This window comes from Acanthochromis polyacanthus, chromosome 21 (assembly GCF_021347895.1).
Source record: "Acanthochromis polyacanthus isolate Apoly-LR-REF ecotype Palm Island chromosome 21, KAUST_Apoly_ChrSc, whole genome shotgun sequence".
Taxonomy (NCBI): domain Eukaryota; kingdom Metazoa; phylum Chordata; class Actinopteri; family Pomacentridae; genus Acanthochromis; species Acanthochromis polyacanthus.
This window is the reverse complement of record NC_067133.1, coordinates 2,212,781-2,240,292: the sequence shown is the minus strand read 5'-3', so window position 1 is coordinate 2,240,292 and position 27,512 is coordinate 2,212,781. Positions and strand designations below refer to the sequence as shown.

Below are 27,512 nucleotides of genomic sequence, written 5' to 3'. Positions count from 1 at the left end.
ATTAAATATCTCAGGATCCTTCGAGATCGCCTAGAAGGAGGTGGAAAATGTTTCCGGGAAGAGAAGTGTCTGCAACACCCTGCTTAGGGCTCGATTATACTCCGTGGCTACATGTACTGTATGTAAGCTAGACTCAACACAAAGTTGTTGAATGTCATGACAATAATACTAAATTATTTAACAATGCTCACTCTGAAATTATGAAATTGAAGAATATGTTGCACTTTAGGAAATGTAGCATTCAGTCAGTTTCCCATTTTCATGTAAGCTATAAAAAAAAATAACGTTTTGGCTCCATAAAAGATGAACATGGTAGTTTGCATCAATACGTTTTGATTTACTGCAGCTTAAAATTACCAACAAACTAGACAGTACCTGGAAGATCTGGTTATTACCACTTAGACATTTATTGGCTGCATTAACATAAGTTTTTAAGGGAATTGCCCCTGAAAGAAGTAGTTTCAAGCAGTATTTCCATGTTATTTAAAAGGATTTTTTTAAAGTGTTATGTACAAAAATGACCCTAATTATGAAGAGAGATGTTTAAGTTGACAAATGTTCTTAAAATTAGGTGCTCAAGTGTTGCTAGTAGGTATGGGAGGGGGCTTGAAATCTTGAATTTAGTTTTAAAATTGTTTTAAAGTTTAAAATACACACAATATTAAGTTGATGTCAACCCAACTCATCAAAATAATCAATAAATCTGAATTTATTATTTTACATTTATGCATTTTATTAGGAATTGGCCCATTGAATTACGTTTATTACACAATCTTAGAATCGTCCAGATGTTTTCATGTAGTCTTCTTTGTGCTATCATAGAGTATTTCTAACATAATTAAGATTTTTTTATGTTAAATTCTAGATTTGCTCCACAGTTGGTGACTCATCTCAAAATACTAGGTTATCAGTGGTCCTAAAACGTCTTTAACACAATGATAGATGACAGAACCGCAGCTGAACATGACAATGACATAAGCACATCGCATCATCTTCATCATCTTCATCCCCGAAGGTGGAAAAAGTGACACTGATTAAATCTAATACCGAAGCGGTGACATCACTCCCCTCGATGAGGACGCTGCGCTCTGATTGGCCGCCGCCGCCGTCCAATCAGAGCTCACACACATGGGAAGCGTTTAAAAAAGATTCAGAAAAGTTGTCGGAAAGTTGTTCCTTTTAAACCTCCCGAGAGGCTGCTGCGACCGAAAATACCAGGAGAAGAAGACGAGCAGCAGCAGCGGATTAGTCGGGGACGTGTCTCTGTGCGTTTGCCCGCCTCGGACACAGAGCTGTAACCTGCTTCTCCATTTTTAAAGCTCTCCTCCTGTAAATAGACAAGAAAGGCAGAAGAATGACAACACACTTCAGGAGCGGCCCAGCCTTCGGACTGTCCGCCGAGGTCAAGAGTAAGGTCGGTTTACATCCTTCACATCGCTGTATTTTACATTTTTAAAACACTTACAGAATATTAAACACGCCGTGGAAGGACTTCTGGCTCCTCAGGTGGGTTAGGGGTCCTTCAAGGGTCAATAACGAACTCTGGAAACCGGATATTTGACCCAAACGACAGCTAGCTTAAATGTAATGAAACAAGCTAGCTAGCAGTGTTTGTTATTGTGACCAAACGTTCTGTTTTCTCAGAATTTGGCCTGGTTGTTTATTATAAAGTGATGAAAATGTCCTGCTTTTCATTGTTTTTCTTTGGGCCACTACATTGAACTACACCTAGCCAACAAATTTTTTTTTTTTTGTTATTTTTTGTCAGTTTGTAAGAGCTATTTTTGCTAAATTTGGATTGCTAGCACAACAGACGTATAATTTATTTTCTTATACAGAAGAGACATTATTTCTATCATTATTTTTTAAACTTGTCATTAATAAAACATGTCGAGTAAACTCTGAGAAGCCTATCTGAATGTGTGCCTTGACCCAAGGTTATAGGTGTCTTTGGTAATATAACAATTTTCTATCCATACAAAAGAGGCATACTTCCTTTTAAATGTATTGACATTTTTATTCATCTTTCAGTAAACTTTTAGTGTATTTGAGCATCTCATTGCTAGGTTGAATGTCCTGGTTTTCGGTAATCAAAATATGATCACCCTACTGCTTGTAGCCACCAAATTAATAATGGTAACGGCAAATAAATGGATAAAGCCATAGCTTCTGATGTTTCAAACCACTTTTCCTCCACAGCGAAGCTTAATTTAATGCAGAGTAGCTGATTTAATGTCTCATATATGGTGTGCTGAAGCCCTTTACAAAAACAAATATGGGATATTATCTCAATCTGACCTGTGCTTCTTCACTGCACGCCTGAAAAGGAGCTCAGATTATACCTATACATGTTTTTACTAGAATAAAATAAGGTCTGGTCTGATCTCATTCCAGGTTGTGTTCTTGAGAAACAGCTCCAGTGACACACTCCTGCTTTTTAGTCATAGATCACACAGTGAAGGAGGTGATTGTTTTGGAGCTGAAAGTAGGTCTTGGCGGACAAATTATTTGTGCGATTATGAAGGGTCAGGGCATTGAGTCTGTGAGAGAGCAGCATAACGGGGTGGAAGCTAGACTTGTGCAGCGTTCGCTCTGTTATTCTTGTGTTTATTGGATCATTTATCTTCTCAGCGGTGATAAAATAACACGCTAAAACATGGACATGAGTGTGGTTTGAGTAAGTTTTTGAATTTTAGCTTGTAGGAACATGACAGTGTGATGAAGGTGCTTTCAGATTTGGTGAATTACTTAGTTTGTGGGCAAGTTCTTAAAAGTGTGCCACAACATTCTTGAAATGTAATATTCAATTACTATTTTAACTTGCAGTAACATAAAAGCAATTTTTTAATGTTTTGTTGGTTACTTAATCTAAAAAAATGAATCGGTTTTCATAAACCTTTGCATTTAAATAGCTACTCTGTAAAAAAAATTTTTTTAAATTTTGATAGTAAAATTCCGGCAGAACACTGGCAAAGAAATGTCTTGATACTGTTGATTTTATCTTTAGAAATGTGTTTCATCCCATATTTTGTTGTAAAATTTTAACCTTTAAAGACAGAAATTTTAGTTAAACGCCACATAAAATAAAGTTTGTGTGACCTGTTATAAATATTACAGCATTTTTCCATTATCAGCACAACAGTTAGTGTATTTAACTTTTAATATGTGTATTTTTAGCAAACATTCCGATTATAGCTGTCATAAATATTAAACCAAATGTCCGTTTATCAAGAACAAACTGTATTTTTTTCTTGAAATAAATGCAAAAATCGCCACGTTACGTGTTCTAAATATTACAGCATGTTTCTATTATCAGTAGAAATTATAAAAACTGGTATTCTTTGTGAGAAATAAATGCAAAAATCACAGTATTGATGTTATCCATATTACGACATGTTTCCATTAAATGACTGCAAGAGAAGGGAAACATAAAATAAAATACAGTTTTCTACTGATTAACGTATTTATGGTGATTTAGTGTTAAATAAACCGCATCAAACTGTTCTGGATTTTAGAGATTTTTGCTGTCATGGTTTGACTGTTTTTCACCATAAAACTTACAAGCATTTTTTTACAGTGTAGTAAGAATAAAAATGGTCAAAGTAAGAACTTTAAATTCGGACTTATGTGTTGGTGGAACTGTCCTATCACACATTCTACCTCTAAATGGTGTTGTACACGGGAAAGCATAAAGCTATACAATCATATTTTCATGCTGTTAAGCTGTCACCGCTGTGAGGCAGCTGGGTAATGTTCAAACAGTGATTGTGAATAGGGTTTTTTTTTTTGTGTGCGTGTGTTTACCGCCTTTGTGGTGACAGTAGTAAGTCTGTATGTTGGGATGAGTCAGAGCTGCTGACAGCCTGTGTTCAGGATGAGAAAGGTCAGCTTGTGACTGTTCCAACACCCAGATCATCATCATCATCATCATCCTCGCTGTTATGGAGGGATGTGGCCTCTTCCCCGAATCGTACCGTCTCTCAGCGGGGCTTTAAACTCACACAGAGGTGCTCTGCTCTCTGCGAAGCCCACATTCCTTTCATTACCGCTATTCAGCAGTCAGCGGGCTCTAGTCGAGCTGCTACTCTGTGCCGAATCACAGAGTAAGTAGAGCAGAGGAGGGGAATGAGGTTTAATTTGAGGGCTTGCGGGTCACGCTGGGATGGTACGTTCCAGCAGCGTGACATCAGAGAGGAGCAGGGATGCAGTGCAGAGGCCGACAGGTACATCGGCATCATCTAATGGCCTTTTATGGAGTGACCGGGCTCTGGCTTGGAACTTGAGAAAGTGTCCTCACTCTAAACAGTTTACACCAGAGTCGAGGATGACAAAACAGTGTCCTGACACAACACAGGTGGACAGGAGAGGGATGGCCGGGCCAGCAGCTAGCACAGCAAATCATTTCACACCGCAGGAAGGAGACGCAGCACAAAAACGAAAACGGGAACTCACCGGAGATATTTCTCTGTATGTAGACCATTCCACACATCACCTCCAAACAGTTGGACGTATAGATTATTTATGCTCATGGTCTGTTCCCTGGTACTGTACCCTTTATGGTAATAATATGAGCCTGTGAGATTCAACACATGTTGTCGAACAATTCATGCAAACATTCCTTTGTTCCCTGAGGCATTTTGCTGCTGCACATTTACTGAGTATAGATGGCTTAATGTGTGAAATACAAATTGTCACCCAAGTGGCATTACATGACAGTTTAGGTTGTTCCTTATCCTACAGTTGTGCAGCGTTTTAGCATTTACCGCCGTCCTGTAGCAGCTGCTTCAGGCTACATTTCAGCAGAAGCTCCTTCATGCTTTAAGGCAGGTTATCAGTGAACATGATTTAATTATTACTGTTTTAATTCTCCCTCCTTTCAGTACTTCCCTGTAAGGAATATAGATCTGGTTTTAACATTTTTAGCAGCAAAAGTCTGAAATGTTACCTAAACAAAAGCAGTTGTTCTACAAGTTTACCTGAATAAAAGTGGTAAATTGGAAAAGAAATTCTTTAGGGTTACTTTTGAGTATTTTTATGGCTTTTATTTCACGTTGACATCGAGAGAGAACTTCTAAGACCAGAGCCTTTGGACTCACTGTTCAGGCGTTAGTGGCCACATGGTAGACAACCAAACCAGACCCCTGCTAGATCACATTTTATTTTTGAATTGAGAAGCTTCCCAGATATTTTTACCTAAAGAAATGAATATATATAAACTTGAAATACAATCCAACCATCCCTTTTTTGATGCTGTGACTGTTTGCGACCCTGTACTACGTGTTAGATGTATGAGTTCTTAGAAATAAAGAGTAGCCTGCAGTGGTTTGATTTGAGTCAGTCTTTCACACACAAGAGGAAAAACTATTATACATTTGCAAAAATGTAAATATAAAAAAAATCGAGAATTGTGTGGCAGATTTTTGTTTTTGGGCTTTTTTTTAATTGTCCCACAGTCCCTTCATATTTAGACAGATACTTTATTAATTCTGAGCATCATGTGAAAGGATTGTCGGACAGTTGACGAAGGTCCAAAAAACCACCTCTATTGGGAGGAAATTATAGCCTAGCCGTGCTCGACCCATGTTCTGAAGATGCAAGGGTCTAGGAACGCTCGACAGGGAGGGAGGCGGGCTAAAAGGTTGTCTTTCAAATCACTCTGCAGCAATTGGGTAGGTATACAACCAATCAGTGCAACAAATAGGCTGACGGAGTTCCTAGAGCGCCGGCGGATTGTGGCTAAGTCCCATTAGCTTCCCAACCAGCGGAGCCAACTGGTATATTAAGGATTTGCCATATCCCGTCGGCATAAGTCCAAATACGTCTTTCTTCTCAATGAAACACTTCAGTGCCGTCCTTTGTTTATCTTTCAAGTTGAATTTTAGCTTCAAATCTTTAAGGGCTGTGGCCAAAGTCGAGTCCAAAGATAACTGTTTATTGTGCGCCGGTTGTTTCTGTCAGAATCGTCGCGCCTCTGTCGTCACTTCGTTACGCCCGCCTTCTGACTCTACACTTCATGGTGATTGGTCCGGCCAGTTTTAGGAGCATCCAACCTCGAGCCTTATGGAGGGTAACTAGACCCACCCTGGCAGAGAATTAAATTCGTTGCCGTGGGTTGTCTAGCGCGGCTAGGCTAAGGAAATTGATCTCTCGGTTGGAAACCATTGTACTATACTGCTAAACTGTACCTAAAGTACAGAACACAAGCTCCATCTCAGCCGGCTACGACAAATAGCAATCTAATAATGTTATATATTCTCAGAGTCCTTTTACTGATAATACTTGGATGACATTTTGCTAATAATCTTGACTACATAACCCTCTGATTTAACTAGAGTTTTAATTTTGATGGAGTTTTGCTAAAGAAGAAAAAACACAACCTGCCTGCAAGCTTTGTAGAAGAAAATTTAAAAGGTGCATTAACCCCTTAAAACCCACTGTTGCAAAAATACATCATCATTTTTTTTAACTTATATATTTAATTATTTTTCTTCTTTTTATTTTTAGGTTTTTCAGTGTTTTCAGGCTTGAGACACGTCAGATTTGCCCATTGATGGAAAATGATTTAGTAAGATTAGAAGAAACAACCTATTTTTTTATGGTATGTTTTTGCTTTTGTATTGTTCAGACCTGAAATATGTCACATTTGCACATTTTCTGTTAAATTCTGTAAAAATATTAGCAGAAACAACCTATTTATTTATGTATAATCGACGTTACTATGTTTGTAAACCCAAACATAGAAAAAAATGAGCAAATAATTGTATAAAAATAAAACTAATGTTGTATTTTTGCAACGGTGGGTTAAAGAGAAATGATTCAGAACACAATTTTTACTTCTGCAGCCTATCTTGGTCTTCTATGACCGTTAGCATATGGTGGCCACAATTCTAAAGTCAGTTTACAGATTTTATGCCTGTGCTCTTCTTGATGTTTTAACATTTTCTACCTTTGTGTAATTGCCAGTTCCAACCACAGAGACAGTTACAGTCTCACCTTCAGTAAACAATCATCTTCTACAGCTGCTTATTTGGATATTCTGTGCCGATGACAAGTTATTTTTTATCATATTCCCCCTCCATTCCATTTGACTATTAGTGCTTGGTGTGTCATCCATCTTTTATAGCTCAGAGAACAGCCAGTTCTGAATGTGTTCCTGAGTTCTCCAGGTAATATAAAAAAAAAAAAAAGACTCCGAAACAACACAACTGAATCAAACTCTGAGCTAAACTACGTCCTCTGGAAGCGGGACCTGTCGATCTTGGCCCCGTCTTTATCGGACGCCGGTTGCCTGAATAGTCGGCTCGCTGTAAAAGGGCAGGTTCTGGAAAACCCAAAGGGAGAGAAGCGAGAGAGGGAGAGAAATATGAGCCGAGCCAATGGGAGAGGGAGAACGAGACGGCGAGGAGGGGGGGGAGTGTTTAGGAAAGCTGTTTCTCCCAAGTTTGGTGTGATGGAGTGGAAGCCACGCTATCCCTGCTGCTTTGAAACGCTTGTTTGTGTTGGCTGCCGATCCCAGACTGTGGAGACTTATCTACAGAACATTCAGGAAAAGGGGGCGAGAGCTTGTGTGGGTGTTCGGAGGGAGGGGAGGAGGGGAGGCAGCCTTAAACCCCACGCCAGAATTCAAAGTATTAGGGCAGCGTGCTTGTGCCAATAAGGAAATAGATGGAGAGAGGAGAGGGAGGCCGGCGTGTTTCTGCATGCAGGAATGTCCTTTTTCTTCCTGTTCTTTATGTACACCTCATCTCTTTATTCTACAGAAGGGCTTTCAGCTATGGTGTGGCATCCTTTAAGAGAGAAGACCAGGCTTGTTTTAGTCGCTGAAAACCTGAAATTATGCACAGAAGAAGCTGTAGCATTAAAGGGAAGCTGAGATTTGTATGCACGTGCATTTGGATTAAAGTTTTGAGCAGTTTTCTTACATTTGTCCTGTAAAAACACTGCGTAGTTTTGTTCAAACTGTAGAGAAAAATACACCAGTGTTTAATTTGTACAGTTAATTCATTCATTGATTCAAATTACCTTCTAGTGAATATTTATATCAGTGTCCTGCTGCTCACCTGAATATAAAAAAGTGAATTTGTTAAGCTAATTTGCTAGAAACCACCAGAATTCTTCTTCATACTTAACTCTTTTTTGTATGTAAGGAAGATATTGTCTCTGCAATTCTAAACAAAGCCACATAGCTGCTCCAGAAAACTGGAAATCTGACTATACAGAAGCATATTATAGCATGCAGAATTACAATACCAAGCAGGTTCACAGTTATTGGCAGCCTACAGGGAGATAGAATTAGTGATAGAGGCCTAAAGGCACATACAGCTGCAGAAGAAAGAAAGAAATGTCAGATTTAAAAACACATCCTGACAAAAATGAACATGTCCATGTGGAGTTTCTCTTATGGGTAAAAATAACAGAATATCTGATCAAAAATTCTCAAATATTGTTCAAAATTACTCCTGGTTTGTCCAAAATCACATGCGCTTCTCCAAAACATCTCAAATATTTTCCAAAATGAGTCCAAAAATTACTAAAAAAAAACGTCCTAAATCACAAGAACTTAACCCAGAATGTACACCGATCGCTTAAATTTCAGCATCTCTCCTAATGGGAGCTGGTGTGAGAAGGCTGAAACAGGAGTGATGTGATTGTGCCTCCTGGTTGTGGTTAAAAGCCTGGCAGCTATACAGTCTGGAGTCGATCGATATATTTTTGGTTCAGGCAGGTAGAAAGGCTGTTTCTGTAATCCAGCCATGAGGAGATAAAAGCAATCCATCAAAAGAGAAGAGCACCGAAGAAACACTGCAGCACAGGGTGATCTAATGGGCTTTAAGATGTGAGGCCTCAGTGTGTCGGAGTTCAAAGAGGAAATGGATCATAAGCCCTCACTATATGCAGATATATAATAGGAAGAGGGATGGCATCGTTTTAATCCTGTTGTTTCGTGTATGGACATGAAAAAATATTGTTTCCTTGTCTAAAAAAAATTCCACAAATTTCTCAAAATTTGCAAAACCTTCAGAAAGAAAATTCCAATAATTCCTTAAAAGTTTTAATTTAAAGATCCCCCACATTTGGCAAGAAAGTTTCTTGGGAATGTTTTCAAAAAATGAGTAAAAATCTTCCTAAAAATATTTAAAGTGATTACATATCAGTGAAACTTGTAATATTGTATTTAAGCAAAATTTGCTGGATTTTGTTTGATTTTTTTTTTTTTTGTGAATGTTCTTAAAGAAACATTTATTTTTTTTTACCAAAAAATGTTCGAAAAATTCCCCGAAATGTTGAAAATGTGGACATCAGAAATTTCACTGCGAAAATACATTTTCAAACTTTAAAATATTAAAGTTGTTTCCTTGTCTGAAAAAAAATCGTCAGATTTCTGAAAATTTACAAAACCTTCACGAAGAAAATTCCAATTATTCCTTGAAAGTTTCCTTTGTAAATATTTTCAAAAAAAATGAATAAATATTTTCCTAAAAAATCCTAAAAAAATTTCTTCACCGTGAAAATGTATATATTTATTTTCCACATTTGCAGACTTTAAAACGGGTAAATTGTCCCGCAGAGCAATACGAGGCTGAATAGTATGAGTTGCATTTTTATGTTTTTCTGTACTTTTGTGTATAAAAAACACAAACACTATAAAACATAGCAGATATATAAAACGTCTGTTTTACAGCCTGTGAATATGAAACAAATCTGCATTTTAAATATCCTCGTCTCTAAAGGCTTCTAATACTTCTCCTTCTCTTTACCTAAAAGCCCCTGAAGAACAGTCTCCTGTTTACTCAGGTTTAAGTCAAATTCAAGGCAAACAAAGGAAATGAATATTTTTCATATTACTAGTACCAAATGTACCAAACATAGTTTTTGCCCCTGAGCTTTTTCTAAAGTTGTACCGTCAAATTGAAAGTGCTGGATTTAAACATAACTTTAAAATGGATTTATGTTCCACTGGGTAACATTTGAGTGTGCGGTGAGGATTTGCTGTGCATATATTAAAGCTTTCTGCTCTTCCAGAAGCTACAAGAGGCTGTGGACTGTTTTCTACGTGCCTTGCCGTTTCATCGCAAAGGAAACAGATTAACACCGATCGAGTTTTTGACCCCTGTTCTTCTACCTCCCCAATCAGCTCGCAGGAAAGTACGACCCGCAGAAGGAAGAGGAGCTGAGGCTGTGGATTCAGGATGTGACGGGCCAGAGGATGGGGGACGGCTTCATGGAGAGTCTGAAGGACGGAGTGCTTCTGTGCGAGTGAGTAGAGGATGCAGAAACGATCGGTAAACCCAGAAACAAAAAATGAAAGTGTCTTACGTTCTCTGTCTTTCTCTTTATAGACTCATTAATGTTCTCCAGCCAGGTTCTGTGAAAAAGATCAACCACTCCAGTCAAAACTGGCACCAGGTAAGGCACCAGCTCTATGGAAACAAAAAAAGAAAAAAAACAAGTCTTATTTGTCCTGCTAGACTCAAAATCAGGCTCGTTTTCCAGACCATGTGGAAGTCAGCTTGTCTGCTGCACTGGCATTGACATCACACAGTTTTATTTACATTCCATAAAGTAGCTGCCATATCGAATGAAGTCCGTCTCAGCATGGCTTTTATTAGCCTTTTATAGCGCTGAAAAAGCAAACGGAGCTTTTAAGGGTTGATTAAAGCACTTTCCCCCAAAAAAATGTTTTACTCTGATATTGACACTGCTGCAAATGAATGCATGCATAATTAGACTGCCAGACAGAGTCAATAAGGGCCGAGAACAGATGAGGGGAAAAAGTCCGGAGAGGCTGATGATATTTAGCTACTGTCATTTTTAAAGGACCGGTGTGTAGGAGTTGGCGTCTTGCAGTAAAGTTGCAGACTGGAACCAACTGAATAATCCTCCACTCTGCAGTGTTATTCAGTGTAAAAGTACAGAAGCTGTATTTTATAGCCAGCGTTTGATTTGTCCCTTCAAGGCTACTGTACATTAAGCAGCAACTTGCAAAAATGGAGCTGATGCAGAAGCACCAAAAACGGCTCCTTGAGCGTCCACTTGAGGCTGGCTCCTGAATAGTCAGTCTCCATAGACTCTGGTGGTGTGCGATACTGCAATTCCAATAATTCCGTTTCATCTTCTGCCCGCTGTCTCCCTCAGCTGGAAAACATCGGGAATTTTGTCCGTGCGATCACAGAGTACGGCCTGAAGCCACATGACATCTTCGAGGCCAACGACCTGTTTGAGAACGTCAACCACACTCAGGTCCAGAGCTCACTCATCGCTCTGGCTGGAATGGTGAGAGAACACACACATATCACAGGAAAGCCTCAGAATGCCGCCTTACTGTTAGGGTGCTTTCACACCTGTTAGTCCGTTAGAGTGGTTCGTTTGGACCCAAAAGTTGTTACAATGTTGCTAATTTCAACTGGTTCAGTTTGCATTCACACCAGTGTTTTCGCCGTTGAACCAACTACGATGAATGTTATATCTCCCCCTGGTCGTTTGGCGGCGCTGCTCACAAAATAAGGTGTTTTAGATGACGTAGGTGAATGCTGATTGGCGCAGCATGTGAAGAGGGAAAAATGCCGGAAGGTTTATTCGTAAACAATGAACTATGCTCTCCTGTTCGTTCTTGTTGCCATATATTCGTATCATTGCTTTATGCAGCAAGCACAAATACTGCTGTTGTTCCAGCATGAAGCTCGCATTCGGTACGAGAACATTACACAGTCGTTTTTGGCACGGAGAAGATGCATTGCAAGACGTTATCGTTATCCCAAAATTCCCTGTGCAGGTTGCTACGGAAGCTCCCGTAGACCAAAAAGTCTGCTGCGCCATCAAACCAGTCTGAATGGAGACAGGTTTGTGTTCTCACCAGGAGTGAACCGAACTGGAGTTCACATAGAAGCGGGTCCGGTTCTTTAGTCCGCACCAAAAACATCCGGTCTGCTTTCACACCAGCCCAAACGAACCGTACTTGCTGGTGTTGCGGACTCCAGTCCACTTTAAGCGGACCAAAAGGCGTATGTGTGAAAGCACCCTTACTGTACTCACCACCGGCTGCACATTAGTACCTGATCTTGATAATAATATTCCATATATCATGTTGCACGGACTACAGTATGGCAGCAGCAAGAATATATAATAAAACCAATATGGGCATGAAGAATTGACTCTATTACCACCATTTTCCTCTCTGTCTACGCCACTTCTCTTCCTCAGGCCAAGTCCAAAGGTTTCCACTCCAAGTACGATTTCGGAGTGAAGTATGCCGAAAAACAGCAGCGACACTTCGCTCCCGAGAAGCTCAGGGAGGGACGTAACATCATAGGACTGCAGGTAGGAGATGCAGAAAAGCTAAACCTGTACTCTACTCCTTTATGGAGACTTTGATATGCGTCTGAGGATGCTCGGCTGGCCAGGAAGCGTCATAGAGGTTTGTCATAGTGCCCCCTGCTGGATTAATCGTCCCAGAAACCTCTTTTCTCACCTGCTTTTTTTTTATTTTCAGTAACTTCAGAACAATATGTGGGTCAATATATAAATGAGGGGCTTTTGAAGTCCATCTTGCATACATTTTTAAGTTTGTTTTTTTTATGGTCATGTCTTTACAAATTCCATAATTATTTATTCATGAAACAATCACTTATTAATAAAAAAAAATGACTGGATATCACTAAAATGTCAACTGAATAACCGTCCGAATTTAATAACAACCACCTTCTGATTAGCTAAACAATAATAAAATGAGCTGATTCAGAAATGTTTTTGATTGTGTTGTTTTTATTAAGTTGAGATAATCATGACGGATATTTCTTTTTTGGCAACATATTTAAATTTTGTGTGTCCGAGAAATCACTTTCAACGACAAAAACAGCTCTCCAGGAAGTGTGTTAATTCCAGATCACATGACCTGCTCCACACGATGTCATTTCCTCCTGAAGAAAAGACTGGAAGACTCCAAGGCTTTCTGAGTTATTTAATATAGAATAGTGTGTGAGTCAAGTGTGGATTTATGGCATGTCAACAGGTTTACTACAATATCAATTTCAATCTTACTCAGCTGTATGTATAATATTTAGAAGAATCTTTGTGTAAAAATGTCATGTGGTGTTTGGTTATAGGCGGCCATATTGATTTTAGGCCTGAAAACAGCAAAAATGTCAACTGTGACACAAAAAGTCCCACAATTCTGCTAAATGATAGACGATAAATAGGTGATCTGCCCCCATGGGTGTAACAAGCGCACCGTCAGTTATTTACTTCCCTCCATTTTTTCGTCTTTAGATGGGCACCAACAAACTCGCCAGTCAAAAGGGCATGACCTCTTATGGGACACGACGCCATCTGTACGATGCCAAGATCGGCATGGACAACCCCATGGACCAGTCTACCATCAGCCTACAGATGGGCACCAACAAGGGAGCCAGCCAGGTGAGGAGAAACGTCTCATTTTGCTCTAAAACAGTGCTTGCGAGCATCCTTTTTCGAATATAATGCAGATAAAATATCAGCCATTAGACCAAGCGCATGCGCTGTGCTTTAAGACTGAGGGGTAAATCAATGTAATGGCTGTTTTTACAACTATGTTGTTCCCATGAAAAGACGAGGCCTGACAATAATGCTCACACGCTTCTACTGAAGAATCTTTTCAGATACAGATTTAAACATATTTGATGCCATCGCAATGATTCCCAATCAGGAATACACTGGAAGGCTTGTCCAAGTGCAAGGAGAGGTACATGGACAAATGGAAGTTTGGTCAAATAATATTTAAAAAAAACAGTAGGAAATTTAAATGAATCAGTTATACTATAGTTGGCTAAATGTAGTAATAACCAGCTGAAATGGCTAAAACTAGTAGATAAATGTTCTTATCTTGTCTGTATCTGAGCAGAAGTAAATGCAGCTAATGTCAATTAATTCAGAACTGTATCATCTTACAGCATTAGTTCTGCATTCAACAGTTGGTTTTTTGTTTTCATGTAAAACTGAAAACTAAGGGTTTATATTTATTACTGTATTTAAAATGAAGGCCCCACAGTAGCAACTCAATGCAACAAAAGTCAGTACAATACTAAGATTCTAATCTTATTTTAGTACCTCGTATTTATTTTAATTTGTTCTATTTGACAGTCTCAATCTTCCTCTTTATTTGCTCTTTGCTGGAGGGGTTGTGCTGCTCTACCTTAAGCCAAACTCTTGTGTGATTTATTTTTTTTGCTCACCTGCTTTGGGTCATTATAATGTTCGAGTATTCTTCTTCTGCCAAGCTTCTGCAGACTTGGTCACCTTGTCTTACAGTATTTTTATATATTCACAGACATTCATGGTCCATCTATGAATGTCATCTCTCCAACACCCTTTCACTCATACAGCTTCGTATCGTCACCCTTCCATCCCTTCGCTGTCAGGACGATGCATTCACCGTAGTCGTCCCGACAATGTTCACATTGGACATGCTGGACCCATCTGAGCCAAACAAATGTGTCTTTGCATGCTCCTTTTCATGGTCTTTAGCTTCATCATGCATCTCTTATTTGATCTTTAAGTGATGTTGCACGGGAAGAATGAGATGTCGCACGTTACTGCACCTGTTTTCTAAAACCCTCCGTCTTGCGTTTTGTCCACCAGTCCGGCATGACGGCTCCGGGAACCAGGAGGCACATCTTTGACAAGAAGCTGGAGCTGGAGACCTGCGACACCTCCACCATCTCTCTGCAGATGGGCACCAACAAAGTGGCGTCCCAACAGGGCATGACCACCTACGGCCTGCCCCGCCAGGTCTACGATAACAAGTACTGCGCCAACCCCGCCGAGGCCTACTACAACAACGGGAACGAGGTGGAGTTCGACGGCTACAACCAATACTCCGACTAAGGAACCCACGGACAGCCTCACATCCCCCTCTTTACCTCCTCTTTGCTTTAACTTCAGACAACCGACCACAGCTGTCTTTGTGACGAGCAAACCTTCCAGACTGTTATTTAACGCCGACCGCCGTCTTCATTCCCCGTTTTTTTTTCCCCTTCTTGGGAACCTTTCCATGAGTAAAATGAAAAACAAGTGTTTACGCTGACCTTAAAAAGTTTGGCCATCCCTCTAGAAGCACCCACACAACACTCAGAAGTTGAGTTTTATCGACCTTTGCTATTTATAGATTTGTTTTTTTTCTACAGCTTTTTATACTTGCACTGTAATTAGAGGTTCAAACTGTCCCTACCCCACCAGTCACCTCACCTCACCTCACCTCACCTCACCTCACCTCGGTACCTTTCTAATCCAGTTTGATCACTGATAAAGCCGTTGAAAGTCCTTCGAGAGGAGACGAGCCACTACGATGGTGCTATTGAACTTGGGCCCAGTTGGAACAAAGTCCGCTTCCAGATTGGAGCTCCGCCGGGTCTCGGATTCCACTCCACGGTACAACCCAAGTCCACGGACTGATCCGAGTGCACGATGCTGGAGGACTTGTAGCTTTGTGCGGACGTTGCGTTATTTTTGTGAGCACCTAGCGCTAAGAGATAGTCATGTTAACACGCCTGACGAGTTACCCATCGTGCTAATTTACGTGGCTTGTGTGCAGCATTTTTGAGAGGGTATTTTGGAAACAAATAGATGGTTCTGTGCTTTTATAAAGGAGGAAATGTAGGTGTGGTGGTTAAGTTTAGCCCGCGGTGGCTTTTGTATTGCATGTTTTTCTTTCTCGCCATCCTTTAGGAAACACTTTCTTCTTGCCTGGTGCCTTCTAGTGAACTTTGGCTTTAGTGTTGTCGCTCCGTTTGCACTTTACCCAGCCTGGCCTTATGTGCAGGAAAACAGTGGTGGGATGTTACAAAGTACATTTGAGGCATTTTTACTTGAGTATTTTCATTTGATGCCACTTTATAGTTTTACTGTGCAGCAGATTAGACGGTAACATTGTCCTTTTTGCTCCATATATTCATCAGTCACTGTTCAATTAGCTTATTTGTAACGAGGTTATGAGACGTTGTGATACTTGTACTCGAGTAGAAAGTGTCCGAGTGCTTTGTCCACCACTAAACGACAATATCAAAGCAGATAATGTGAATCATGCCAAATATGCAGATCATTTTAAAACTTCTGTATCATGCTGTTAAACCCACCGAATGTCTTGAATGTAGCGTCATTGAAAGGTTACGAGGATTCATTTCTCGTATAAACAGGGGAGGCTCAGGCACCAGTCCTTTTTACGCTTTCAGACTGGCTTTGAATTATGCAACATGGTTCACGCTATCACTCTCCGCTCGTTCAAAAGCAGCCCTGATTTAGGAACTATACAAGTGTGCCATCTAGTGTTCTAAGACCTTTCTAGTGGGAGTTTATTTACTGTATTTCCAGTCCCCCAAATGTCTAAATCCTTTCTTTTATTCAATCAAACATAGGAATGTAGATTTTTTTTTTAAACGGTGCATTAATTTATCATCATTAATACCCTCTGATACCCAGAATGGCACTGAAATTGAGTAAATGTATAGTAGCATTTTAGCATTTTATTGTTCAAACTATGCATCTTTGCTAACCCCTTGGTTTTTTTTTTCTATATGCCTTTCACTAAACATGACATTTGTGCAATAAAAACACTTTAAAAATATGTTTGACTTGATTTTTTTTATTTTTTTTATCATTGCTGTCAGCATCTCAGAGTACACGTGAAATTTCTTAGTGTCGTCAAAAATTACATGATTGTAATTTTTTTTTTTTTTTTTTTAAAGGAAAATCCAGCAGTACAAATATATACCAGTACGAATAAAACAGATTTGGGGAAAAAATATAAAGGTTGTCAGTGCATTAGTGACAGGGTTACAAAGAAAACAAAAACTACCCGTCATATAAGAGCATTGTGTCATTGTAATCCGTAAATACAAAAATCTAAAGAAAAACAATCGGATTGTTTCCAGAAATCACAAAAAATACCAGTGGAGGACATGGAATGTTCAACACTTGGAAGTATTTTTCAGGTTACATTAAAATATGACTGTTTGGTCCAAAAAAAGCATCACGATTTAATCCAACATTTACACTGAGAAGTGTGACTGAGACATGGCAACGCTCTGGCCCAGCCGGAGGGAATGTGTCGTAGTCAGAAAACCACACTGTAACAAAGTGAAACGGACACTGTCACACACTTGAAGAGAGAAAAAAGAGGTTTGGCTACATTGTGCTATCTCAATAGGAAACTAATTCACCGAGCGGAGAGTGAGGTTAGAGGAGGAGGTGAGTTTAGGATGACGTGGTTACTGGTTGGCTGCTTCACAGGCATCGATCCAGTCGCTGTAAACGTCCACGGGCTCGGACAGATCTGAAGAGAAAAGGTCAAGGGCGTGTCGGATAAAGCTGTCCCCACCGGCATATTAAACAATGTTTGAACTTCTTGTTTGAGTAATAAAGGGCTGTCATATGTATGTGCAAGCAGAACTATGTTGCAGCTTCGCTCCCAAGTCTGAACCAATAGATCATTTAAAAAAAAAAGTCAGTGTGTGGATGGATGTGTGAGGCAGGAGTTCCTCAGTTACACCCCGAGTACAGAAAAATGGAGAGTGACACAGAATGTGCCATGCTCCTTTGAATCTTCTCCTCCAAAATCCTCTGTAGTGGACAGAAACATGGTGGTCCCGAGCCACATTCAGCTCCAGTTTGAATCCTGAGTGGGATCAAATGAGGGTCTGAAGAGAGAGAATGCAGTCTGGAGGTGTTTCTACAACCGTCAAAAGCACAACGGCGAACCACTGTGCCAAAACTGTAGTGGTGCAACGGTTCACTAAACTCACGGATCGGATCGGTCCTCGGATCAAGAGTCACGTATCGGATCATTTTTCATGATCATGATGATCCGTTTGCACCACTACAAAACTGACAAATACTAATTGGAGGGTTGGCAAAAATGTAGCATAAACTGGTGTGAAAGATGAGCCTTGAGCAGCATATGTTTGAAAATTAGTTTCACAGTCTCCAACTCAAAGGCAGGAGCTGAGGGATGTGAGCTGCCCACCTCTGATCAGAGGGCATTCACATTATTCTTTGAAATACAAATTTCATGATGCCAAGTCCCAAACGGTTGACTCTGTCAGTACTGGCCTTGCAAAGTTCAGGAAGATTTCAAAGAGTACGTGATGCTTCGGGGAATTTTGAACCCATGAAGTGCTGATTTTTATAAAGTTGGTAGAAATGTCAAGATCAACCACAGCAGGGTCATATTATTTAGCTGTAAGCTCAGAAAATACGTCTACGTGTTCGGTACCTCAGAGTGATAAAAAGTCATGGAATGCAGGATATTTTTTAGAGGAAATTCTCAAAAAATAACTAATCTTACACCATGAAGACGTGCATTCTAACACTGTATATATAGATAGATGGATACTTCATTAGTCCTGAGGGAAATTCAAGAACTGCAGTTGTAGCATCTTCTGCTAGTTAAAAGGATACATGTTATAGGAGTCTGGAACTCCTCCAAGCAAACGCTGCAGGATATAATTCCCGTGTTGCGGGTCCGTTCCCTGAAAAACAAACAGTTTATTAGTGTTACACTTCATGTTTAGTGCATGTACTTCTGAAGCACCGGGAGTTACAAAGAGGTTAACTTACATTTTGACGTCACAGGATTTCTCATGGTTACAGAACGGGCAGGTAAACTGGGTGTCCAGGTTCCCGGTCATTTTTTTCTTGGGAGGCGGCTTTCTCTTTGACTTTCTGCGCCCCATTGTATGTTTGCTGAAGAAGAAGGGGAGAAAAAATGAGCTTTTTGTTCATTTTCATCAACTGTGGATTTTATTTGACACATCCACGCCAGGATGTTAAAGAAAACATTCCAATTGTAGTGATGGTATTTTTTATTATTATTTCACACTAACTACAATAAAACAGATCGTGTGATTTTTTTTGCTGTGGTCTGTCCCAAACAAGCATGTTCCTGTATGTCAAAAGAATATGATTTCATAGCACCACAATACCGCCTTCATAGTGTTATGTTGTGACACGTTTACCTTAATCAAAAAAAAAAGGACGAAGAGATGGAGGAGGAAATGGAGGTGGTACAGAAACACAAAAAGGTTCAAGGTGGTGGTTTTCAGAAGAAATTCCGAAATAACAATTGGCAGTCAGGGTGCAAGATACAAGGATAAGTGCGAAATGGAAATTGTGAGGCATCTAATTGTCAATGTAAAAAGTCCAGCAAAAGCAGAAGCTGAAAATATTTCTCAAGATCTTCAACAAAACTGAACACTTCTTGATTTCTTAACATTTTACGTGCATAAATATGAATGGATATTTACGTTTTTGTATTAGCTCCTGCTTCTGCTATCTGGGTATGCATTTAACCATATTTAATTTAAATATTTCAATTAAATGTTCATATCAATTAATAGACACCTATTTGAGTGTGTGTTTTTGAATAACTGCCACTACTTCCCCCTTCAATGACTTCTACTACTATGAATTACACCAAACAGGAGACTTATAACCTATTACCTACATAACTTACTGTGTACACACTATTATCTAGGCATTGAAATGAAAACCAATAACTATTTATCACTAACAGCTCTCTGAAAATGAACATTACACATAACATTACACCGTTATCTCAGTGAGAGTGATGAAAGTCGCTTCCAGTGTATATGACAAAACCTGAATTGTGATTTATTACATCTATGGTTCCTGCCTGTAGCTAAAATTTCCTCCAAATAGCTCAAATAAACACCGAAATATTCAGAAAAACACTCAACACCGAAGCGCCAAAACGCTACAGCTACGCGCTAGCAGCTAAACCGCTAACAGCTACTAGCATGTGTGTAAAGACCACCTGAAATAAAAAAACTAGCTTTCCCAAACAATACATGATATCAAAGGAAAAGCTTTCAGGGTGTTTTCCATCTGCTTCTACGCAGCATTTTTTTGTCATTTGAGTTGACACGAGACGGTTGTCTTACCGGAGAGATGTCTTCTTGCTGAGGATGCTCTGTATTCAATTTGATCCGGATGCAGCATCCGACCGAGGCCGCCTCTGATTGGTCAGATGGGAATTTGCTCAGGCTGTGATTGGTTAAAAAAATATTCAATAGCGGATCTGGTTGTCTTAATCCCACCTCCTCAGAGATGGAAAGGTAAACAGATGCTCCCCAACAGATGTCAAATACACATCCAAATTCATAAGTAAGAGTTAGAAAACATAGAAGGACTATTTTTCTTTAAAAGAGGCTAAGAAAATAGACATTTAAAAATAACAATAATATCATAATAACTTTATTTATGTAGCACCCTTAAGAACAGCGTTCACAAAGTGCTTTGACAGTTAAAACATGCAAGACAATCATACAAGCTATAGCAGACAAGTCAGAGCAGTCAATTAAAAAATAAATAGTTAAAATGAAAATAAATTAAATGAATAATTCTCTATATTAACACAACTCAAACAAGGGAACTAGGCAGTTTGAAAATTAAAGAACAAGATTAAGGGTCAAAATTAAAAGTTTAAAAAAATGGAGAATGTGGTGGGACACTCGTTGAGACTATCCGAGCCGGTCAGTGTGGGGAAAAAAGCACGTTGGGCCGGACTTTGACACGGGGGGGGGGGCAAGTTGCCCCATCCTTTTCGCTAGCTGAGCTGCTAGCTGAGCTGCTAAGCTGCCTGCTTGGCTAAATACTGGAGCTATGTCGAAATTTCATTTCTCCATCACTCACATGTATGAAATGACATGAAAACAGACCCCAGGTTGAAAAAAACCGAAGTTCCCCTTTAAAGAATTAGACAGAGGACATCACACCAAAGAACCAGGCGGCTAAAAGTAAAATAAACCATGAGAAAACATCTAAAATAAACAGAACATAATACAGAATAAAACACTAAAACTAATTAAAGCTAAAACTAAACCTCTCATAAGAGCAAGTCTGTAAAAATAGGTTTTTAAAAGTGACTGAAAAGAAGTTACTGACTCTTATTTGCGGATTAACAAGTACGTCCACCTTGAAATCACACAGTGATTAATGGTCTATATTTTGCATGTATTTTCTCACATTCTTTAACAAGAGAGATTCAGCCAGGCCTGAAACTTTTCTGATGGCTTGTCTATTACCAAAAATGGAGTCCAAACCCTCACCATGGTGTAATTTAAGAGAAGTGCCAAATGAAGCGCTTGCCAACATGTCAGTTGGGTACTCTATGCTGACAAACAAGCTTCCAACTAAAACTTTGTCTTGGAAAAGTGGACTTCCATCAGTGAAAATAATTCCTCTTGACCACACTGGCAGCTGTAATTGAAGAAAATATCTAAATTCTTTATGGATTATCCAACTTCAATCAACTCACAAGTTCTCTTGGTTTGGCAGCAATATGCCAAGAAGCACGTTGATAAAATGTTTCTGCCACCCAAAATGCTCCAGATCTTTGACATTTCAGTCTAAAGTTCAGTTATTTTAAAATAAATTGGCAAGTCTCTGTGTGTAAAATTGCAGTGTTCAGGTTTTACAAGGTGAGTCTGTCAATTTATATTAATAAAATCACCTTGAATATACAAATCAACAGCATTAAGAAAGGGGTATCTTGCAAAAGTAAAAAAAAAGCTGTAGTTTTCCCTCTTCTCGTCATCATCACGACAGAAACTGCTATTGATCTGCAGATGACAACAGGTTTTGCGGACAGTTAAGGGGGAGGAGCTGTGAGGTAAACATAGCGAAGGAACCAATTAAAAACATGAAAAATGATCCATGCCATTATCGAAGAATATGATTGGTCCGTCATGACAGCAGGGGCGGGGCTTAATTTTCGGACAGAGGAAGTATTTTGGCTGTAGCCGCTGGACCTTGGACCAAACTTCATTTGATGTGTCATTCCGAATACCGTACAGGATAAGGAAAACAAGGTACGTATGAAGGCTTGTGTAAGACGTTATTTTAATTCTTCATGTGAAGTTCAAAATGAAGCCGGGACCGCCGCTGAGTTCAAACTTGTAACTTTAAGTCTCTCTTAGCTCCAAGGCTAACGCTGGTTAGCATGCCAGCTAACATTGAAATGTTTCATTTTGTTATCGCTGCACAGGTCATGTTTTCACCTTTACGCTATTTTCCTTCTGATAAGTCGATGCCTTCAGGTTGCTTATATGCTTGTAATTGTAAATGGATTCAGAGATGTATTTTTCCCGCTCTGCCTCTGCTCTTATCTCCTCTTGGGGTTTTTATCAGGTCTGCTGCACATGTGGGGGACCAGCCTCAAATGATGCACATGACATTTATCTCTGTGAAAAACGGGTTTTTAGAGCATTGATGTGTGTTTGGGCTTCCACAGGTCATTTTGACAGCTCAAAAACATGCCTAACGTTGGGTTACATAATCACTTTACTTAATAGTCAGAGAATTACCTATGAATGTGCTGTACTGGGGACAAAAAATGACTTTACCTCTGTTTATTGTTTGAATGTAGTGTTAAATACTATCAATCTCTTCATGCTGTGTCTGATTAATTACTGTTGAATTAACCTAAAGGGACTATTTTGACTTTGATTAATTGGTTTGAATATTTTAGAAGTAAAGTAAGTCTGTGTCCTCTAATTCCAGCTGCTTAAATTTGAACATTTTCTGATTTCATATGATAGTAAACTGAATATCTTTTAGTTTTGGACAAAGCAAGACAGTTGAGGAAGTCATCTTGGCTTTGAGAAACACTGATCAGCATTTTTTTAATTATTTTCTGATGTTCTATAGACCAAACTGCGAATCGATTAATCCAGAAAACAATGAGCAGATTCATTGAAAATGAAAATAATTATTAGTTTCTGCTCTAATTGTGATTTATCTGTGTTTACTTTTGATGCAGCAACACCACTCCTAAATCCCAAATAAGCTCGCCTTGATTTTTATCATTTGAATTTTAATGAATGGATTGTTCATTTGAGGCTGAGAGGAACTGGGAGCTGGACTGCAAACAAAATACTGTACATTTTGGCATTTTTGAATGACTTTGTCCCAGAAGGTAGTATGTATTTCTCATACACCTATCAATCTAGATGTCCGCTTTGGAGAGAGAAGTCAAGCGTCAGTTCAATATTCACTGTGTCATTGATTTGAAACATGTAATGGAATGTTATAACAGAAGATTTTATCAAAAGTGTGAATGTCACACAACAAGGAAGCAAGCGTAAATTTAGAAACCACTGACAACATATTATACGCTGGGTCAGATGTGCTGCAAAATGTATGAAATATGGCTAAATTATAGATTGATCAATGGGCAAATAATCCCTAAGACTTTCAATCTGCTAGAATTCAATAAAACTGAACATTATTGCGATCATTTAGTAGCCACATCTCATTTATCCCAAATTTCAGCCTTTTCAATTTGTTATTTGCATGTTGAGAAACTGTTTTGCCCTATTTTGCACTTATTGTTCTCTCACCCTCACACAGCAGTGGAGTCTGTAGGACCCCAAACAAGAAGGGAAATAAAGGGTAAATGCAGGCTAATGTATACTCTGTATGTCTGTGCTTTGCAAAGTGACGCCATGGCAACAGAGGGGGAGCCAACCGACTTGGTCAAAGTGTTGCACCTCCTGGTGCTCTCTTTCTCCTGGGGCATGCAGATCTGGGTGTCCTTCATTGCAGGTTAGTGGGACACACACAGAAGAGTCACGGCTGCAGCTTACTGTATGCATTCATGTTTCAACACCATATTTGGTTTCTGCAGGCTTTGCTCTGGTGCGGCAGGTAACCCGACACACCTTTGGTCTAGTGCAGAGTAAGCTCTTCCCTTTATACTTCTACAGCCTGCTGGGAAGTCACTCTGTCAGCCTGGCTGTGTACGCTGTGTACCACCCCAGAGAGCTGCTGGACTGGCATGAAAGCGTGCAGGTAGAACGTCACACTGAACACATACTGTAACTATTAGAATAGAAGCACAAACAGTCTCAGACACATACAGTGCTGTCCAACACTCAGAAATAGAGACCTCTTTAATTTTATTAATCCCGTCGTGTTCCCTCTGGTCTTGCAGATGTTTCTCTACTTCGTGGCGCTGATCATGGCCGGTCTGAACGCTCAGTGGTTCGGCCCCGCAGCCACTGAGGTGATGTTCCAGATGAGGAGGGTGGAGGAGGAGCACGGCCTGGGGAACCAGGTTGGCCTCGGCAGCCAGAAAGAGGGTTACGCCAAGCTCAGAGAGCAGGACCCCAAGTACAAAGCCTACAGGAGCACTTTTGGTCGTTACCACGGGTTGTCTAGCCTCTGCAACCTGATAGGGATCATCTGTACCACCACTAATTTGGTTTACACAGCTCTGAACTTGTCCACCATTTAGAAAAGAGTAGGTGTCATACTTCAGTTTATGAAAGGACACAAGAAGCTTTCACATTGTTGATCACTTGTACTCACTTAATTAGCGGGCGAGTGCAAGTTTGAAGTCCATTTTAACTGATGATTAACTGAATCCAAGTGATAAAGAATGTGAGATTTCAGTCCTATCATTGTCACTTACACAACTGCTCATAAGTCTCACTTGAGTAGAACAACTTTGCGTGCTCAAGCCGTGAAAAACATCTCAATGTCAATTTCTCACTCATCACACTTTCAATATAAACCTTCAAAAATGAAGCTTGAATCAAGAACAACCGGATTTACATAACAGTGACATCATGTAGATGAATTAATCAGAATTTTGCAGCATTATATCTGTCCCAAGTGTCCTTACCTGCAGGGATGTCTTTGTTTCCAGAAAACTCACCACTGCTGTTCACTTTTTTGTGGCTGTCAGTCACTTTCGATTGTTTAAATGACACAATTTCAAAAGAAAGAATGTGTTTTTGCATTTTTATATTTTACTTTTTGTATTTAATTTTATTGCTCACAACCAGACTCCCTGTTAAGAAGAAATATCTTTAAAAACACCTTTAAAAAATCAATCCTCCAACTTCAATTGCTGTGTGGGCAGTTTACCAGCAGGGGGTGATGTTTGGACACTGAATAGTCAGACATCACATTACATTTCATTTGTAACATGTCTTGATAATGTGAAGGAAATGTGTTCAGAATTTGTCAATTCTGCTGATTTAACACTATGATTAGAACAATAAACAGATTGTTTTGTAATCCTTCCATTTGCATCCACTCGTGTTCATATATCTGTTCACAGTTTTCAAGTTTGAACATTTAGCAGAATTGGTTCAGAAAGAAACTGTTCTTTAAATCCCTGATTCACACCGATGAGGGAACCCAGATCCAGCACACAGCGTCTGGATTTGGAATAGGCAGGTTTTGATTGAATTACTGGTGACGCATATCAGCTTTTGAGAGGAGCAGCCTTGAACGCAGAGGATGCTGCTTTGCTAAACGAGGGAGCCATTGTCACGATTACAGATACAATATCAGCACTAATGGACTGTAATTGAGTCATTTCAATATAAAAAGAACAGACTGAAAGTAAACGGATGAGGTTTTCCTAAATGCAATTAATGTTGGCCCTTTTAAAGCTGTGATCAGATTTGTATTTAGTTTTTTGCCACTGAAAATTCAGCTCAGTAGAGACAGACCTGATTTCCTCCAAACACAGTTTTATCTTCTGTTATGTGTCTCGTTATCGGTTCACTGAACAAATAAGGAAGTTGGTGTCTCGAGGAAGCGTAGCAGCGACACATTCTGATCATTCTGGGGAATGTCAGATCTGAAACTGTCCGCTCAGGTTGACTGTTGCAGTAGCACGAGAAAATAAAACTTGTTTGACCGGAGATCAAGTTTATCTACTCATCTCTTCGTTGTACTGAAGAGAGATTCCAGCTGCCGTGTTCATATCTTTAATACGGGCTGAGACGTGACAGAACTGCAGGTTAGTATAACTCAGGGGAGCCAAACATACGGCCTGTGGGCCAAAACCGGTCCTCCAGAGGGTCCAATGCGGCCCTCAAAGTGTGAAAATTACAGAGAAGACATTAACTGCAGATTGTAAATCCATAAAACTATAAATTTAGAAAGATTTCCACACCATGACAAGTTGTTTTGATCATGAAGTAAAATATTAGATTGCTCATTGTTCTTTTGTAGTTTTGTGTCTCGTTTTTATAATATTTTGTCTTTTTTTTTTCCTCTTGTCTCATTGGTCTCATTTTTGTAATATTTTGTATTGTTTTTTGGTCTTTTTTGTCTGACTTTTGTCGTTTGTCTCATGTTTTTTTCTCGTTTTTGTCACGCCTGTGTTTTTTGTCTCATTTTTGTCATTTTATGTTTTGCTTTAGTTGTTTTCTGTATTGTTTTTGTCTTTTTGTTTCTTTTTCTCTCGCTTTTGTCGTTTTGTTTCTTTTTGTCATTTTTTGTCTCGTTTGCGTCGTGTGTAATTTGCTGTTGTGTTTGTCCATTTTTTGTAACTTTTTGTATCTTTTTTGTTTCATGGTGTTTTTCTCATTTTGTGTCTCATTTTTGTAATATTTGGTCTTGTTTTTGTTGTTTTTCGTCCTTTTTTGTCTGGCTTTTCTTGTTTTGATAATAAAATAAAATACGACATCACTCAGTTCCAGAGACCTGTCACTACATGTTGTGTGCCTTTGTAGACACACTGTGATCCGAAGCTGTATTGTGTAAATGTTAAATAAAGGCTGTTATTTGTAGGTTATTATGCTCTGATTTTACTGGTCCGACCCACTTAAGATCAGATTGGGCTGAATGTGGCCCCTGAACTAAACTGAGTTTGACACCCCTGGTATAACTCAGGAAAAATGTCTAAAGCAATATAACAATGCATACATTCTTTGGATCACAATGTATGGACATGGGAGCATGGAGAAAGCACTGTTTTTTATATACTGCTATAGAATTCCTGAGCTCTGTGTGTGCAAAGTAAAACATGAGGAAGTGGAGAAACAAAAGGAAGCATCGGGGACTTGAGGCAGACACCATCCCTCCCTCATTCCTGACCGACACGAGGAAATGAGTTTGTGTTTGAGAGTCTCTGCTGCAGTCCCACGCTCTGAACTCAGCCTGCTGCTGGTTTTGGGACCATTATTTGGAGCCGTAGTGATACTGCAGAGCAGCCCTGCAGTAATATGGTGTGTTAAATTAATTATGAGTCTGGGAGCCTCAAGCTGCTTTATTCAGTCATCTCTAATGTGGAAATGTAGACCTCATTTACAATCGTCTGATTACAGTAATGGATAATGCACCTATGCAGCAGAAAAACACTGAGCTGAAAGTATGTTTTTTCAGGAGACTTGGCTGCTTAGTTTGATACAAACATTAACCACAGATATATACCGGGCTTTGCAAAAGTTCTGTTACACGGTTTCATGATCTTTAGAGACGTTTACATGTCGGAGTGAAAAATTCCATTAAACAAACTGAAAGTTCTGCCTTATGGGCAGGTGTCATTAACACAAATTTGTTCTCCGGTGAAGTTGTATCAAGATGGAAGTCAAAAGAGTTGAGATACCTGCTCTCCTTCGTGCTGGCCACAACAAGTCTGACAGAGCCAAATAGCTGAGCATCAGCCGGATGACCGTCCACAGAGTCGCGGAGAGGCTCAAGAACGGTGAAGATCTGTCAGG

General features: G+C 39.5%; 3 protein-coding genes across 5 annotated transcripts; 2 read left to right on the top strand and 1 right to left on the bottom strand.

Moving 5' to 3' along the window:
- The first annotated feature begins 1,118 nt into the window (after positions 1-1,118).
- cnn1b (calponin 1, basic, smooth muscle, b) lies at positions 1,119-16,720 on the top strand. 2 transcript variants are annotated; one of them, XM_051941273.1, is made up of 7 exons: positions 1,119-1,414; positions 10,136-10,257; positions 10,341-10,407; positions 11,137-11,274; positions 12,202-12,318; positions 13,387-13,413; positions 14,614-16,720. In XM_051941273.1, exons 1-7 carry the CDS (start codon positions 1,355-1,357, stop codon positions 14,857-14,859), a joined length of 777 nt encoding a protein of 258 aa, XP_051797233.1. In that variant the 5' UTR covers positions 1,119-1,354; the 3' UTR covers positions 14,860-16,720. The 2 variants fall into 2 exon arrangements, with proteins under 2 accessions (XP_051797233.1, XP_022052137.1); XM_022196445.2 differs by having other exon boundaries at positions 13,267-13,413.
- elof1 (elongation factor 1) lies at positions 16,644-20,058 on the bottom strand. 2 transcript variants are annotated; one of them, XM_022196447.2, is made up of 5 exons: positions 19,929-20,058; positions 18,586-18,711; positions 18,427-18,497; positions 17,190-17,302; positions 16,644-17,096 (listed from the first exon to the last, which is right to left on the bottom strand). In XM_022196447.2, the coding sequence occupies exons 2-4, from the start codon at positions 18,699-18,701 to the stop codon at positions 17,238-17,240; spliced, it is 252 nt and encodes an 83-aa protein (XP_022052139.1). In that variant the 5' UTR covers positions 18,702-18,711; positions 19,929-20,058; the 3' UTR covers positions 16,644-17,096; positions 17,190-17,237. The 2 variants fall into 2 exon arrangements, with proteins under 2 accessions (XP_022052139.1, XP_022052138.1); XM_022196446.2 differs by having other exon boundaries at positions 16,644-17,302.
- A 1,671-nt stretch (positions 20,059-21,729) lies between these two features.
- tmem205 (transmembrane protein 205) lies at positions 21,730-25,077 on the top strand. Its single transcript, XM_022196444.2, has 4 exons — positions 21,730-21,857; positions 23,486-23,592; positions 23,675-23,838; positions 23,981-25,077. The coding sequence occupies exons 2-4, from the start codon at positions 23,493-23,495 to the stop codon at positions 24,281-24,283; spliced, it is 567 nt and encodes a 188-aa protein (XP_022052136.2). The 5' UTR covers positions 21,730-21,857; positions 23,486-23,492; the 3' UTR covers positions 24,284-25,077.
- Positions 25,078-27,512: the final 2,435 nt, after the last annotated feature.